Source organism: Giraffa tippelskirchi, chromosome 2 (assembly GCF_054371585.1).
Source record: "Giraffa tippelskirchi isolate mGirTip1 chromosome 2, T2T-mGirTip1v1.2.pri, whole genome shotgun sequence".
In the NCBI taxonomy this organism is placed as follows: Eukaryota; Metazoa; Chordata; class Mammalia; order Artiodactyla; family Giraffidae; genus Giraffa; species Giraffa tippelskirchi.
In genome coordinates, this window is record NC_137276.1 from 175,669,069 (window position 1) to 175,686,611 (window position 17,543).

The window sequence follows — 17,543 nt, forward strand, 5'->3', positions numbered from 1 at the left end:
GGCATCACTGACTCAATGAACATGAATTTGAGTAAACTCCAGGAGTTGGCCATGGACAGGGAGGTCTGGCATGCTGCAGTCCATGGGGTTGCAAAGAGTCAGACATAACTGATTGACTGAACTGACTGACTCAGAGAGTGATTTTTTTCCCCAGCTGAGCTGGGTCTTCATTGCTGTGCGTGGGTTTTCTCTAGTTGCAGCAAGAGGGAGCTACTCTCTAGTTGCAGTGAGTGGATTTCTCATTGCAGTGACTTCTCTTGTTGTGGAGCATGGGTGTGCAGGCTTCAGTAGTTGCAGCATATAGCTTCTAGAGTATGGGCTCAGTAGTTGCGGCACTCAGGCTTAGTTGCCCCATAGTATGTGGAATCTTCCCTTATCAGAGATTGAACCCTTGTTCCCTGCATTGACAAGCAGATCCCTAACCATTGGACAACCAGGGAACTCCACTTAGAGAGTGAATATGAATTTCACAAATTCTCCAGACTCTTTACTTCTCCTACCTGAGACCAGTTTACTTGATAGCATATCTATCAAAAGAAGAAAGAAAAGAGAAAACCCAGCCCTGTTCTGTGTTATATAAGCAGTGCTGGTTAAAAAAAAAAAAAGAAAAATTCTAAATAAAATCTAAGGAGGGAGGAAGTTGAAACAATTAGCTGAGAAATAGGGAGTAACCTAGCATCTCAGTCATTTTATGCTTTCATCTCCCCCACCCACAACCCATCAGGAACTGCCTGGGCAACCAAGGCTTACCCCACAGCTATGCTAAAGAATCTAAGACTAGAGAGAGTGTAACACAAAAAGTAAGTAAATCAGAAATTGCAATGGTGATTCCAACATCAGGCTCAGAATTGATTTTCAGAGTCAAGGGTTTCCCTTCATATAATTAGTCACTGACACTCACCTGTGCTATTTTTAAGTAGCTGCCAAACCTCAGCAGAGTAAAATGTCTAGCACAATGGTAACAAATATCCCAAGGTTTTATGCTTCCCTCCTACCCAAAAGGTGAGATAATGCCAAGACATCACTACCCAACTGCAGACCCCAGGAAAATGTGATTCCTGTCTACTGATTTCCGACATGGCCCAATCGCAGAAGCAAAAACGTTCCAGGCCTGAGCCTGTCTCAAAGGTGAAAATATCCTTGAACAATCAGAAAGCTTTGTATTTTTCCAAAAGCTCTTGGCAGTAACAGTGCTATCTCCGGGGTAGCGGCTGCCCTTCTCCGAATAATGAGAAAATTATAATTATTATCAAAAATTATTATTATGCTTTAAAATATATTTAGTGCAAACAGTGTGCCAAGATAAAGAACGTTTTTTTTTTAAACAGTCCTCTGAATTCATTCCAAGCCACTCGCCCCTTACAATTAATTATTTGTTCACTTTAACATTTTCACATTCTAGGCTGAAACATTCAAAATGAGATACAAAATGACAGCCAGAAATAAGCCAATCTCCAAATCAAAGGAGAGCTACAGTTAGCAGAATTGAGAGCAAATCCTGGCCACTAAGCCGGGACCTGGAGCAAGAATTCCCATCGGGGCCCATATACTCCATGTCTACATAGTTTAGTTATAACTAACAAACAGTATTGAAGGAAATGTTTACTCCTCCTGCCTTAATAAAGATACCTTTTCAACAATCTCGAAGACCAGGTTTGAATTCAGGATTCCCGGGCCTTAAGAGTGCCATACAAAATGTGAGAAGGCAGGAGAAACTACCCCACTCCCCATCCTGTCCCAGGGACTCTGTCTTCTCTCCGCATCTCAGGCTACCTCCAAGCTATTCATCCACACTCCCCCAAACAGCTACCCCTGAAGCCCATGGGTCCCAAACATATGCCACAGTCTTCCTTCAGGGTGACAAATCCAAAATGAGGCCTGTGCTTCTCTAGAAGTAGGGACCAAGCAGTCTGGGGAGGGAATCCTGTGATCTTGATACCAAGAGTACGGTCTAGAGGGCCTCCCTGATGGTCCAGTGGTAAAGCGTCCTCCTGCCAATGCAGGAGACATGGATTCAATCTCTGGTCTGGGAAGATCCCACATGCCACAAGGCAATACAGCCCATGCACCAAAATTATCAGGCCTGTGCTCTAGAGCTCGGGAGATGCAACTACTGAAGCCCACGTACCCTACAGCCCATTCTCTACAACAAGAGAAGCCACTGCAACAAGAAGCCCGCACACCACAACTACAGAGTAGTCCTTGCTAGCCACAACTAGAAAAAAAGCTTGCACAGCAATGAAAACCCAGCACGGCCATAAATTAATAAATTAATTAAATTACATATGTACACATACATATATATATACACATAGATAGATAGATAGATAAACAGTATAGTCTAGAAAGGGGGTGTGGACTCTGGGTGGTTCTGCTCCTTGGTGCCATGGGAAGGCACAACTTCACCCTCTGCGGAGGTTATGACCAGATGGGGTCCAGAGTGAAGGCCTCAGAAGCACAGAGGCCCCGGGAAGCACTCTGCCCAGGTCTCAGGATCATGCTATAGGCTACAAGCTTTGTGCTTCCCCAGCATGTGGCAAGTGGGATCTTCCCCGACCAAAGGCACTGCTACCTTGGCACAAAGGCATTTCCCTCTTGTCCCTCATGGACACACACATACCTGGCTTTAAGGGCCCAGAGTCCCTTCTGGCCCCAACAGGTTGGTGTCGTTGGCCAGCTGATGGGCCCTGTTGCCTTTCCCAGTCTACGTCAAACATCCCCACAGTTGGAAGGTTGGCTTTTCCTAGTGGGTAGTAATATGACGGTAAAGCGTCTGTCTACAATGCGGGAGACCCGGGTTCGATCCCTGGGTTAGGAAGATCCCCTGGAGAAGGAAATGGCAACCCACTCCAGTACTATTGCCTGGAAAATCCCATGGATGGAGGTGCCTGGTAGGCTACAGTCCGTGGGATTGCAAAGAGTCGGACATGACTGAGCAACTTCACTTCACTTCACTTCACTTCACTTCAGTAATATGACAGCTACTATGGCTTTCGGATGCCAAAGAAGAGCGCTGGAAGGCCTGCATGCTGGTTCCCCAAGAAGCTGTATGATTTAAGATATGTTACTAATCTCTCTACGTCTCAATTTTCCTGTTTGAAAACTGAGAGCATTGAACTAGGTCAGATATCAAAAACTGGTGACATATGGTTCATTGACCCATAGATGCAGGATTTTTTGGAAGGGAATGGGAGACTTCTTAAGGCTTAAATATCTTTTAAATTAGTAATGAGTCTTTAAAAATTAGGAAGTTTCAGGAATTCCCTGGTCATCTAGTGGTTATGGGGCTTGCCCCGTGGCTCAGCGGTAAAGAACCAGCCTGCGATGCTGGAGCTGCAGGAGACGCAGGCTCAATCCCTGGGTCGGGAAGATCCCCTGGAGTAGGGCATGGCATCCCACTTCAGTATTCTTGCCTGGAGAATCCCATGGACAGAGGAGCCTGCTGGGCTGCAGTCTATATGGTCACAAAGAGTCTGACAGAAAGCGACTTAGCATGCATGTACCAGTGGTTAGGACCCGGCATTTTCAATGCTGTGGCATGGCTTCACTTCCTGGTCTGGGAACCAAGATTCCAGAAGCTGTGCAGCACAGCCAAAAATATAAAATGAAATAATTAGGAGGTTCCAAATAAAATTCCACACACAGATTTTTCCTAAATATAAAAAACCACTATACTGCCTCTAAACCCCATTACTCTTTAGATTTTCTCCTACAACCAGTCTCCAAAACCACCATGTCCTACTACCTAAGACTCAAGAGAAAGAATGGTAGACTGAAGGGAGTGAAGAGAGGCAGAGGGAGGCAGGGGAGAAGGCAAACGCAGGCAATGGGAGGGGGGTGGCATGGGAGGGGAACAAGGAAAGCGGAGTGGGAAGCTAAGAGAAAAGGACCAATCAGAGAAAGAGAGCTAACACATCGCTGTCTAGGTGTTGGCCATGGCTATCAATGTCTTACATATATTATAACTCATTTAATCTTCACAAAATCCCTATTTGGACGAGTTCCATTATTTCCCCATTTCACAGAGGAGGAAAATTAAGCTCAGCAAGGTGAAGTGACGTGCCCAAGTCCCCAGAGTTAGGAAGTGGTAGAGTTGGGGTTATAATCCTGCAGCAGCTACCCAGCTCACTCAGAGTCCAAGTGAGGTTCTTTCAAGGGCCCTGCATGACCTCTCGACCTCACACCCTTCCACTCCGCCCCTGCCTCACCTGGCTCCTGGCACACTGGTCTCCCTGCAGCCCCTTCCACCCACCAGCTGCTGCCTTCTTTACCCGCTGTTCCTCCTGCTTGGCTCTGTGCAGTCGGCTTCCTCAGGTCCTCCAAGTCATGACTCAGTGGTCATCATCTCCCTGAGGGCTTCCTGATCATGCAAGTTAAAAACTGCACTCAGACCCCCATTGGGTATCTAGTGTGGGAAAGTCACAATGTCCATCTAGATATTGGTGTAGGAGAAGGACATTGTGACTTCCCCACACTAGCAGAGAATTGCACACACACACAATCCTCACCTTGTCCTCACCTCCTTCCCTAATTTATTGTTCGTCAAAATACGTATTATCATCGAACACATTGTTGTTTTTTTAGTCTCTAAGTTGTGTACAACTCTTTTGTGACCCTATGGACTGTAGCCTACCAGGTTCCTCTGTCTGTGGAATTCTCTGGGCAAGAATACTGGAGTGGGCTGCCATTTCCTTCTCCAGGGGATTCTCCCCACTCAGAGATGGAACCTGCATCCCCTGCATTGGCAAGAGCCACCACTGAGCCACCTGTGAAGACCTTCATCAAACATACTACATGTTTCACTTATCTTACTACTGTCTTCTCCTCTGGAATGGAGGCTTCACAAAGGCAGGAATTTTTATCCCTTTTTTCAGTGCTGGGAATAGTGTCTGGCATACAGAAAGTGCTCAATAAAATATCTGTTGAAGAAATAAATTGAAAAATGTACCCAAGCAAGTCAAACTCCAAAGAGTCTACTTGACCGACATTGTTTTCTATCTCCTCCCAGGAAACGTGTGGGGGTTACCCCGCTCCCTCCAGGCGATGGCACCTCTCAACCAGCTGGGGGGCCACATCAACGCGACCTGTGAAGCAGAGAATTCCACAGGGGCCGGCCGGGCCCGCCCGCACGCCTACTACGCCCTCTCCTACTGCGCACTCATCCTGGCCATCATCTTCGGCAATGGTCTGGTGTGTGTGGCCGTGCTGAAGGAACGGGCCCTGCAGACCACCACCAACTATCTGGTGGTGAGCCTGGCCGTGGCGGACCTGCTGGTGGCCACGCTGGTAATGCCCTGGGTGGTGTACCTGGAGGTGAGTAGGTCACAGGTGCAAGCTGCCCATGTGACAGTGTTTGTCTTTGTCTTCCCTGAGCATCTGGCGCCTGGGCTCAGAATGTTCCCTGCCATGATCCAGGGCCTGGGGAAGGAAGGAGAGTTCCTGTTACTCTCCCTTTCACAAGGGAACTGAAAGTCCTGAGAGCAGCATTTATTCAGCATTACTTGCCCACGTCAGAAACAGGGAGCTGGGAATGATTCTTCCCCAGGCTTCCAGTATCCAGGTGACTGGACTTGAGTAATGGGATTCACCCTAAACAATGCACCAGGTTTACTCTCTGGGTCAATCATGCTGCAAAGACATGGAGGGTTGGGGGAGGCAGTCCAATGGCCATCCGCATCAGTGTTTCAATATATTAATACATAGGGGTGAGGATGTGCGGCAAGGGCAGAGGAATTCTTTTTTAATGAAATTTTTTTTACTGAATGAGAGGAAACAGGAAAGTGGGATGGGAAGGTAAGAGAAACAGAGCAGAGAAAATGAGAAAAAAAGAGAGAAAGAACAGTGTGTGAATGGATCAGACTTCTGATGGCTCAGTTGCCCTTGGACTCAGCACTTTCCTCCTGGGTACCAGCTCTCTGCACTCTGCTTCCACAGGAAAAGACCAAATTTTTATTTTCGATGCCTCCGTTAATAGTACAGAGCCCTCACCAGTTAGATAATGCAGCAGACCCTGGAGAATTCTTCCAGAGAGAAACATTTCTTAAATTTGAAAGTATTTTCATTGGAAAGTGCAAAACAGAGTCACAAGGTGATCAAGACAAAACATCCATTTGCTAACAAGGAAATCGGGATGCCCACATTTGTTCAAGAAACAGATATTCCTACCAGGAAAACATGCAATTACCAAGGAGTTTTTTAAAAACACCTTAATACAGTATTAATATTTCTCCTCTGCACTGTGTATCATTCTAAGGAGGTATCCAATGAAGGCTCAAAATGATGCCATGATTAAGAGAAATTAAAATTCATCAAATTAATATCTCAGTTAATATTAATAGTGAAGATGACAGTTAATTAAGTATGACATATCACAGGAGAGCAAAAACCTCGAACACAGACTGCTTACCCAAGTAACCATATTAAAGAATGACTGGGAACTAAAATTAGACTTATGATCTCAACGGGGAGAGATAAAGGAACAAAATCAAGAAGACAGAAAAGGAAATTCAAGAATAAAAGCAGCTAGGCTGATTGGGATAGATTTCAAGGCTAAGGGAATACTCGGAGTAAAAACTATGCATTTATTTTTCCATTAGGATGTTTCTGATGGTAAAGGGTCTTGTAATTATCTTAAATGATTTCCATCAACCCAATTGCTGTGCTTAGTCACTCAGTCGTGTCCAACTCTTTGTGACCTCATGGTCTGTAGCCACTAGGCTCCTTTGTCCATGGGGATTCTCCAGGCAAGAATACTTGGGTTGCCATGCCCTCCTAACCCAATTAGAAACATTCTTGAAGTCAGAAGCCATGTCTTTGTCCTTTTTTCCCCATAGTCAGAACATACCACTTGGCACATAATATGTGCTAAATAAATATTTGATGTATGAATGGTTAAATGAATCTGCTCTGCACTGCATGCATTAGATAGACCATTTCTGCTTATACTATCTGCAGCTACATCTATTGTTACAATGAACTATTTACTTTTATTTTTTAATAATGATACTTAAAAGGGGTTAGAAGCATATATTTCTGTTCAAGAGCAAGGAAGACTTTAGTGGCCATAACCCAGTGTGGATGGATTAGTTAACACTTCAGAACATTCCCACATCCCCCTCGAAAGTGTTTCTGTCTATCCCTATACACTATAAGGATTTCTTCAGTCTTTCAGAAGGACGAATGTCAGAAAAAAATGCAGGAAGAGAACCTTCTCTCTGATAAGCATCTTAATTGCATCTGAAATAAAATCAGGCTTTTGGTGTCTGTGCACTTAGGGCTTCTTTGGCTGTCCATCTGTGATTGTTTCCAGGACTCTGGATGGATCATGGTTGGAGAATCTCTATAGATATTGGTATAGGAGATGGACAGTGTGACTTTCCCACACTAGACACCCGCTGCATCCCCTTCTGGCCCCAACTGCCAATACAGATGGTGCCCCCAATCTACTGCTGAGCATAGAGGAGCACCTGAGTCTGCAGAAGGCCAGCATGAATTCTCTCCAAAGGCCTTAGTGGACTCCCTGCAGGTTATATCTGTGGGTTTTCTCCATTGGAGAAGCTCTTGTTTCTCCTCATCAAAACCAATACACCCTCTGTCCAACAGGTTATTTACAATAAGCAGGCATTCAATAGTCAAGAGGATGGTCACATAAGTCTGAAATCAAACAAAAAATATTTGGAGGAGCAAAGACATCTCTCCACTGGGAAATGGGCTTTGTGACCTCTTTTTGGTCCTACCCATTTGCTTCAAGGCTCTACTAAATGCAACTTAACATCTCTGCATCACTTTCTCCAACAGTCAACTAAAGGCCTGTCTCAATAAAAGACAAAATATGGCATTAAGTAACTATCATTAACAGACAACCAATTAAGATAACAGAAGATTCTATTCCAGAGGATCAGGTCTCCCTACCCCACCCCAATCTGTACATTTTCCTTAGTCTTAAATGCCAGCTTCCTGTGGACTTCAGGAGCAGACTCGGTGGTTAAAGAGAAATAAGAGCATTTTGAGCTCTTAAAAGAATCATGACTAAAAAAAAAAAAAAAAAAAGAATCATGACTATATAAATCCATGTGTCTCAGGGAAGAATAAACTGTTACTCCCACTAACTTGTCTTAATGACAGTACAGTTTGGGTAGCTGGTCTAGTAATTACAAGATCATACCAAAGAGGAAAGAAGAGGAAAGGATGCAGTGTTAACCACAGAGACTACTGTGGGCTTGAGGGTCCCCAGGGGTACAGGATGAATGTGAGAAGACATCAGGGAGTGCAAAATTACCTGTCAAATTCCCAGCTTCCTATACTTTGATTTGAATGCATCCATACTGTTTGAAGGGAATATTGGCTCACATTGGCCAGACCTCCTCCTTCAAAGGAAAATTGGCTCATCATGCCAGACACCAGTTTGTTTGAGTTACGAATGTTTTGGCTGTAAATATTGGAAAAGTTGACTCACTGTGGCTTAAACAAATAGGAGTTACTTGTCTTATGTAACCAGAATTCTGGAGGAAGGGGTTGTGTGGGTATTGGGTCAGCTGCCTCAGGTGTCATCAAGGACCAGACTCTCTCATTCTTTCTGTTCACCATCCTTGGTAAACTGACTCACTTCCTCATGCTGTTCACAAGAGGGCTACTATTGCCCTCAGCATCATGGCCATATTCAAAAACAGGATGGGTGGGGACAGCAGGGAAAGAAAAAAAAAATCCTTTCCTGGAGTAGCTTGAAGATCTCTCTAAGGGACTTCATTTAAGTCTAATTGACCAGAACAGGAACATAAGGCCAATTTTAGCTACAAGGGAGGATAGAAAAGAAAAAGTGAAAATGTGGGTTTTATTAAAACAAGATGTGGGGGAGAGATAGGCAATAAAATGTCATATAAGTTTGTGCTTCCGCTGGAATTCACTGGGATGAATGTTATTTTGATACAGTCATGCTATGAGAATGACTCAGAATTGGGAGTCAGAAGGCATGGAGTTACATGAATAAAATGAAAATGACAAGTACGCTTTCCCTAACTCAAAGGGTAGATTTAGGCTCAACTGTCATCAACTGAAAAAGTGCTCTGATAACTAAAGTGCTCTTAGTTAATACACTTTTATTTGTAAGTAAAAGAAACCTTAACTCCAGTTGAGTTAAACAATGAACATTGTTTGTCTTTCAATGCATTGGCTCTCCTAAGAAGTAGGGTGGACTGCAGGCACAGTTTGAACAGGGTGCCAGTTCCATCTCTCTACAATTCTCTCAGCTCTGTCTTCTTCCATATCCTGGCCTTATCCTTTGGCAAAGGGTAAGCTATAGACCTCACATTGCATACCATGTCATTCACAGCAAGAGAGAAAATCTATATCCCTGAATTTCTATTAGAAGTATCCAGATGTACTTGGATTGGATTGGTTTATGGCACACGATTTTCTCTGAATTAATAACTGAAGAGAATAATCAGTTTGGCACAGGTTATGTGTACCTTCCATAGAACACATCAACTGCTCAGGAATCTCAGGGATTCCCAGTGGAATCCAAGGACAATTGGAAAGAAGAAGGATCACTGTCAGCAAGAATGCACCACGGTGGCTTTCAGGGGTACCATTTTCATCATGAAGGCACACAAGAAGGCTGGGCTTGGATAATATATTAAAAGGGACTAGAGGGGGCCAGTCACCACTCTTCTTCAGATTTCTCTGTCCTCAGGCCTGGCAGAGAAGTTGAGGACAAAAACCATGCAGGTGACCTCAGAGTATATTATATTCCAGAGGGCCCTGGCCATCTCTTTAATGTAGTTTGCAGCATTTTTGTGAAAACTCTTTTCTGGGCTATACCAAATAGTTCTATCTCAGATTCCCTCTCAAGTTTTTAATTTCCTGCTTTAGAAGCTGCAGTCTGTTTAGAGCTCCTTCTCCAAGCACAAACATCCCATCTTGTTCCACTAGGTTAAGCATCTTTTGTGATGCTTAATGCACTTGTATCAGGGCAGAAAGGCAGCGTAAGCAGCCAGGGGAACATTGAGAATACTAACCGCAGTATTTGGGTCCCCGTGTGGACTGAAGGAAAGATTCGAGGGTTAGGAAATACAAACAAGCAAAAAAGTGCCGAGTGGGTTCAGGCAGGGGCACTCACCACAGAGAGCATGGTCCAGGTCAGAAAAGGGTGACAGAAAAGAACAGCGCTGTTTTGGGGAGAGAGGTGCCTTTGGACCTTGTAACGATCCTGATCATTAAAAATAAAGACTTGTTAAAGGAGAACTTCACCACTGTCCAAAACCCCCAAATGACAGCAATTTAAGAGCTTCCCTCTGGAAACAAAAACACCAGGAGTCTCTTCACCAAACTCTGGATTTGGATGGAAGTCATAGACTATGAAAGCTGGAGGGGCTTGGAGAGTGTTTCTACTGTCATTTCTTTTTTTCTTTTAATATATATTTATTTATTTGGCTGTGCTAGGTCTTAGCTGTGGCATATGGGATCTAGTTTCGCCACCAGGGATCAAACTCGGGCCCCCTGCGTTGGGAATGAGGCGTCTTAGCCACTGGATCACCAGGGAAGTCCCTCTGCTGTCATTTCTAAAGTGTCATCCAATCTCAAGAAATTTCTGGCAATATCCTAGTGACCAGGATTCTCTGTGGGAATGGGCCTCAGGGTTGAGCTAAACCATTACAGGGAGCTGCTTGTTCAAAATACAGACGGATGGGTCTACCCTAGATGTAACAAACTGGACTGTGGCAAAAAATGGAGTGAAGAGGCTAATCAGAGAAGTAATTGAATATCTACCCCTTGGACATCTCCCCAAGACAACTAAAATTCCACCCCTTAGAGCAGAAATTCTTAACCTGGGGAGTCCATCAACTTGGATATAAATAAAATTACTTCTTTATTTTCACTAAACCAAAATTAAGCATTTCCTTCAATTATGAATGTCAGCATCAAACCACAGCAGAAGAAATCCTTTGTGTCACCAGTAGAAATCACAGATGTTTATATTTTCAAATCGCATTGCAGTTTTTACAGACACCAAAATAGCATTTACATTCATCAGTACTTTGAAACTATAGGAATTTGGGGCCTGCACCTAGGTCTTGTCATTTAATTCATTATTAAAGAATCACATATATTTTTTAAAAAATTGTAACTACTGTTTGATATAATTGGTATCCTTTGTGATTCATTGTATTTTATTCTATGCATTTAAAACACTCTATTTAAACACTCTTCTGAGAAAGAACTATAAGGTCATAGGCACCCAAGGGATAAAGTACGCTTCAGGAGCCCTAGGACAACCATTTCTTTTTCTTTTAATTTTTGTTTTATTAAAATATAGTTGATTTACAATGTTGTGTTAATTTTTGCTGTATAGCAAAGTGACTTCATCATACACACAAATATATTCATATATTATACATATATTCTTTAGGGACATATATACACATATATTCTTTAGGGATAACCATTTCGGAAGATAAAGTCACGCCCTGCCCTCCTACAACATCCTGTGGACCAGTATTTCCCAAACTTCCCAGGCAGCATGAATCACTGGAGGTATTTATTATACTGAAAGGGGCCTAAAACTCTCTTTAACAAGAGCCTCAGGTGATTTGGAAAATGCTGCCTTATCAGTAAATTTGGGAAATGCTGCCGTAGGGTGTGCCTGTTGAAAATCAATAGCCAACTTCAGTACCTGAAGACACTCTCCTGCTCCCCGCACCTTCTGTATCGCCAAAGGGAGTCAGTTATAGTCATTAGCAAGTGAGAGTAACACCACCTGGCTGCTGTTTAATTCTGAAGTGAGTTATTCATTAAAATTTAGGGGAAAGGTAGAATCACATCTCTTAAAAAGCCTTAAATCAATCAGATTTCTTTTTCTCTGCTTTTCTCCTGCTTTAATTTCAAAAATCACTTTACCTTCCATTTTCTGTCAACACTGTACTCATCTCACTGTCAGCACTTCTCGTAGATATGTTCTTAGTGTGCCTCTGCTGGGCCTTCAGTTGACCCCTTCCCATTCACACACGACTTCCTGCTCCCCCGCCACCCCCCGCCATCCGCACCCCCCCCCAACACACACACACACCATATTCTGGCCTCACAGTACAGTTTAATTCATCTCACAAGTTTAATTCATTTCAGTACACCCACCCCAGCAAAGCGTCAGCCCCATAATGGGCCTTCAATAAACACTGGACACGTGGGTGGATGGATGGACCAAGGCCAAGTCTTCTCCCTCCTGTGATACGAGAATGGAGTTAAACTGTACACGTCGCAGAAGCAGCGTGTCAAGGTGCTGACCTCTGAGAGGCAAAACAGAGTAACGGTTAACATCAAGGTTTGAAATTCCAGCTACTTTTACTAGCTATGTGTCCTTAGGCAAATTATTCAACCCCTCTCAGACTCCCATTTCTTTATCTACAAATTGGAAAGAATATTTACGTCATTGGGTTGCTGTGAGAGTTACTTAGCATGTTCGTGGCTGTTACTGATTGTTCACTATTGTTTACTTGGTGCGGAGGACTCATTTTAAAAAAATAAAGGTATTTTCATTATACATACCACCAATTAGAGACACATCTCGACGAGCAAGCTCCAGAGAAGGCCAAGTGATGGCACCTTAGCGGGAATTACTTAAATAGCTAATCAGGTTGTTTTCTTCTTGACACTGAGCTGAGATCAAGGGGAGAGTATTTTGCTGGCAGAGTTGGAGATGGGAGGAGAGGAGAGACAGGATGGAGTAGCACAGCGGGGACCTGGAAGCCGAACGACAGCTTGGGGGCTTTGGCCCTGAGGAGCTCCAGAGACCAGGGACCTGCCAGGTATGCACTTTCACTAGCTCCAAAGTCAGCGGGCCTCCACTGGTTTGCACTGTCTTTCTGCAACCCTGGGATGCAAGCCATCAGAATGTCTCCCATTCCCTGGAAGGGGGCTGATGCCGTCCATCCCACAAAATTCCCTGATGAGCACATGGTTTTCTCTTCCTCCTTGTGTCCACCCACTTCCATCCCTTTCCAACAGCTGCCCCCTCCTCACCCGACACCCCCATACAGTGATGTGTAACAATCTACGTTCCCGTCTGTCTCTAGAGCCATGCCTCCCTGGGCCAAGGTGCTGAACCTCTCCAAACGTTAGTCTCTTTCTCAGCAATGAAGATAACAACAGTCCTCTCTCACAGAACAATAACCAGCCATAGAGGCCATGTATGTAATTGTTAGTATTAACACAGATTATGTTAGGGACCCCTCATCCTGTCAGAATATATTTGCAGGCTGAGATTCCTCTAGGAGTGGGATGCAGCAGCAAACAAGAAAAACTCCTTGCTCCTATCGGATTGATTAAGTAGCAGTCATTTAATCTCCTATCAAATAAGTGTATAATTTGTCCTCAAAAATCTTTGAAAGCACATACAGTTAAAAAAAAAAAAGCACAGGGATCAAGTTCCAAAGTTACAGAAATTTCTGCAATGGGTCGTGTGGATTGGTGACCCACATAGACTGAGTTCTCAATAAATGTTAGCTTTTATTAATGATATTAGGATCTCATGATGATCTCTATTTTATTTAGAATGCCTTGCTTCTTCAGTTCTCTACAAGGACGGGGCCTGAAGAACTTTTTTAAATAAACACGTAATATACCCTCCTCCAATGAACTAATAGGAGTTTTGCAGGTACTTGTGTTATGGATGAATGAATGAATAAACAGGACATCCAGCAAGCCTGAGGTTTGCTACTGTTCTAATGATCCTCTCTCACTTATACAGTCCCCCAACACACATAAACAAACAGGCACTCACAATTTCACCAAAAAAAAAAAAAAATGGTTTTTCCCAATTTAAGTTACATAAAGAGATTAGCATACAAAGAGATGTTAAAAGAGGTTTAGCAAACAAATTTCCCTGGTGGCTCAGACAGTAAAGAATCTGCCTGCAATGCAGATTCTGCCTGCGGATTTGATCCCTGAATTGGGAAGATCCCCTGGAAGAGGGTAAGGCAACCCCCTCCGGAATTCTTGCCTGGAGAATGCCGTGGACAGAGGAGCCTGGCAGGCTACAATCCACAGAGTCACAAAGAGTCAGACACAACCGAGTGACTAACATACTACTACATACAAATTTCACCTTTTGCAAGAAGCTTTTATAGCATAGAACTGTCCTACGGACTGAGCAAAACCCTCTTCTATTCTCCTGGCTGCCTTAAACACATGTCCCTTTAAAAAAAATTTTCATTTTCAGAATTCCTATATATTCATTACTAGGCTTTTATTTACATAGCACCAAATGACTGGACTAAAAGAGAGAAAGTAAGTCCACAATTAAATGAACAAAAATGATGACTGCATCGCTAGTTTGAACTTTTCATTGTTGCTCTTAAAATACTTTTGGTCAGAGTTTCTCATACTAGAGCCTGGAGATGACCAAATATAGGGAAGAGATCAAATGCTGAAAAGGAAATAATTCTACGGGGAAATGTTATTAGAGGAGGGGAAAGAGAGAGAGCCTTACAGGAACGTGCATTAATGCCATAAAACAAGGATATCCAGTGAAGTGGTCTGGTGATATAACAAGACTCTTGGATGAAAAAAATTAGAGGAACAACAGCATTTTCATGCACTATTTTTGCAGTTTTTTCCTTGAGAAGCTACTTCAGAGGCTACTGAATCTATGTTTCACTCTCCTTTCTCTTAAACAGTCATTTGGCCCGCCAGCACAGCTATCATGAACACCCAGCTAAGCCTAGGGGGCCAGCTTCACAGGTTTCCCCTTGAGACCCATGGTGCCCAAGAATGGCAGCCCCAGGGGCTGGAAGCTGGCAAAAGCACAAAAGCCTCCAGGCCCCAAGAGTGGCATTTGTGCATAAAAGTGATAGTCTCCCTGACATATCTCTCTGCCTCAATTAGGTTATGTAAAAAAATATATTTTTAATAAAATAGAAAGGTGCTAGAATATAACTTAAATTATCTAAATTCCTGACTTATTTATATATGTTACTCGGAAGAGTTATGGAGCTCGGAACACGTGTACATTCATGAGGTCAGAACCATCTTCTCTGATTCTGTGAGTAGTGAAGAGGATCTGGGCCCCTTTCTAACGCCCTGGACGCACCTTCCCCCCACGTCTTGGTGAGCAGGACCACGGTGATGAAGGCGGGCACACTGGCACAGACTGATTTTACATAGGTTCTTACAGATGCTGTTAAAGCCTCCAAGCTTTAAAACCAGAAGCCAGATAGACTTTCATTGTGGAGGGAAGGTTTATGAAAAATGTGTTCTTGGTTTATTTCCTGAACAGGATGAGCTCTCCACTGGGTGGAGGGCTTCAGAGAGTAGTCTTGGCACAGCACACACATCTGGCAGTCACCCAAGCTCTTTTACCATGAGCTATGCATTTACAGGCACATCACTTAACCACAATGAGCTTTAGTTGCCTCCCGAGTTTGAACTAGATCAGTTCAGTTCAGTCGCTCAGTTGTGTCCGACTCTTTGTGACCCCATGGACTGCAGCATACCAGGCCTCCCTATTCATCACCAACTCCTGGAGTTTACTCAAACTCATGTCCATTGAGTCGGTGATGCCATCCAATCATCTCAACCTCTGTTGTCCCCTTCTCCTCCTGCTTTCCATCTTTCTCAGAATCAGGGTCTTTTCCAATGAGTCAGTTCTTTGCATCAGGTGGCCAAAGTATTGGAGTTTCAGCTTCAGCATCAGTCCTTCCAATGAATATTCAGGACTGATTTCCTTTAGCATTGCCTGGTTGGATCTCCTTGCAGTCCAAGGGACTCTCAAGAGTCTTCTCCAACACCACAGTTCAAAAGCATCAATTCTTCGGCACTCAGCTTTCTTTATAGTCCAACTCTCACATCCATACATGAGCATTGGAAAAACCATAGCCTTGATTAGACAGACCTTTGTTGGCAAAGTAATGTCTCTGCTTTTTAATATGCTGTTCAGGTTGGTCATAGCTTTTCTTCCAAGGAGTAAGTGTCTTTTGATTTCATGGCTGCAGTCACCATCTGTGGTGATTTTGGAGCCCAAGAAAATAAAGTCTCGCACTGTTTCCATTGTTTCCCCATCTCTTTGCCATGAAGTGATGGGACCAGTTGCCATGACCTTTGTTTTTTGAATGTTGAGTTTTAAGCCAGCTTTTTCACTCTCCTCTTTCACTTTCATCAAGAGACTCTTTAGTTGAAACAGATCAGTGATTCAAAAACCTTGGTGTGATGGGGGGATGTTCATTTTAAAAAGATGACTCATGGGCCCCAGATCCAGACACTGTGACTCAGTTGGTCCAGGAAAGGGTTCAGAAATCTACATCTTTAATGAGCACCCCACTGTGGACCGCACTTTGAGAAATACCAGAATATTTGATTCAGAAGATCCATTTCAGTACTGACATTCTATCAATTTGTCCTTTCTCAGGCAAGCAATCTTGGGCACCCTGACATTCGCTCAGTATCTGCCTACCCTTGGTGATGAGGTTGTACCCACAGGGAGGGCATGTCTACATCTATGCAGGACAGCCCAGGGAAGGCAGCAGAGCTGATTGGGTTGCTGTCCCTTTGTTAGGAGGAAACACTAACATCCTTGTCTCTGATGCCCAGGTGACAGGTGGGGTCTGGAATTTCAGCCGAGTTTGCTGCGATGTTTTTGTCACTCTGGATGTCATGATGTGTACAGCCAGCATCCTGAACCTCTGTGCCATCAGCATTGACAGGTAAGGCTGGGCTTTCCTTCCAGGCTTAGGAGAGAGGTAACTAGGTCAGGTGGTGAGAGACCCCACCTAGGGAAGCTGCCCTTGTTGTGTTCAAGGCACAGGCTCGGCATCTAGGGCACTGGGGTCATTGTGAAGTGCAACTTAACACTGGGACATTTTCTTTTCTCTCCTTTTCTTTTAAATGATGGTTTGTAGGTGAGATGAAACTCCTGTGATAGGAGAGAAATAACTATTCTGGAAGTTTTCCTTTCCCCCAGATCCCTAAGGAGGATTCTGGTTTTGCTTTGCCACCATCCTTGAGGCTTTTATGAATCTTAAATTTTTTTGTAGGGAGAAAGCAGAGAGACACGGAGGTGAGATTAGAAGAAAATGTTCCTGCTGCTATTTTGTTTGTTTTTGGTAAAGGGAGGGAGACAAAGGGGCCAGGGGCAAAAGACAGAGAGGAGAGAGAAAAGTTTGGGAGTATCTGTGAGGAAGGAGAGAGGAGTGGATGTGGGAGAAAGGTAATTGCAAAAAATGTGGCCATGACCTGTTTGTTAAATATTTATTTTCCTCATAGAGTTTAAGAAAAACAAGAATGATGTTTTTTAGAATTGCTTTTTGGTTGCTGGAGTGGACTTCTATGATTTTGACTCAAGCCTGTGTGTATTCCATCAGAATAGCATCACTTTCTAGCCCTACGCGTGTCCTGCCCCAGCTCTGGGGTACTCTGTTCCTCTCTTCCCTTCTCTTTATGTTTCCTGTCCTCTCTCCCTCCCTCCATCCTGAGTCAGATTTGTCATGGCTCCCATGGACATCTCCAGACCCTCGGAGCACCCTGAGAAAAGGAGGTCGCTTTCCAGCCTGTGGCCTCTG

At 43.8% G+C, this 17,543-nt stretch overlaps 1 protein-coding gene across 3 annotated transcripts in view; it reads left to right on the forward strand.

Annotated features, from left to right (window-relative positions):
* Positions 1 to 5,043: 5,043 nt before the first annotated feature.
* Positions 5,044 to 17,543, forward strand: part of DRD3 (dopamine receptor D3) — a 42,933-nt gene continuing 30,433 nt past the window's right edge. For 2 of the 3 annotated variants that reach the window (XM_081572075.1, XM_081572077.1), the window contains exons 1-2: positions 5,044 to 5,313; positions 16,576 to 16,688. In XM_081572075.1, coding sequence (XP_081428201.1) covers positions 5,044 to 5,313; positions 16,576 to 16,688 — 383 coding nt within the window. Of the gene's footprint in view, positions 5,314 to 13,437; positions 16,689 to 17,543 lie in introns of those variants that run through there. The other variant, XM_081572074.1, reaches the window with a different exon arrangement.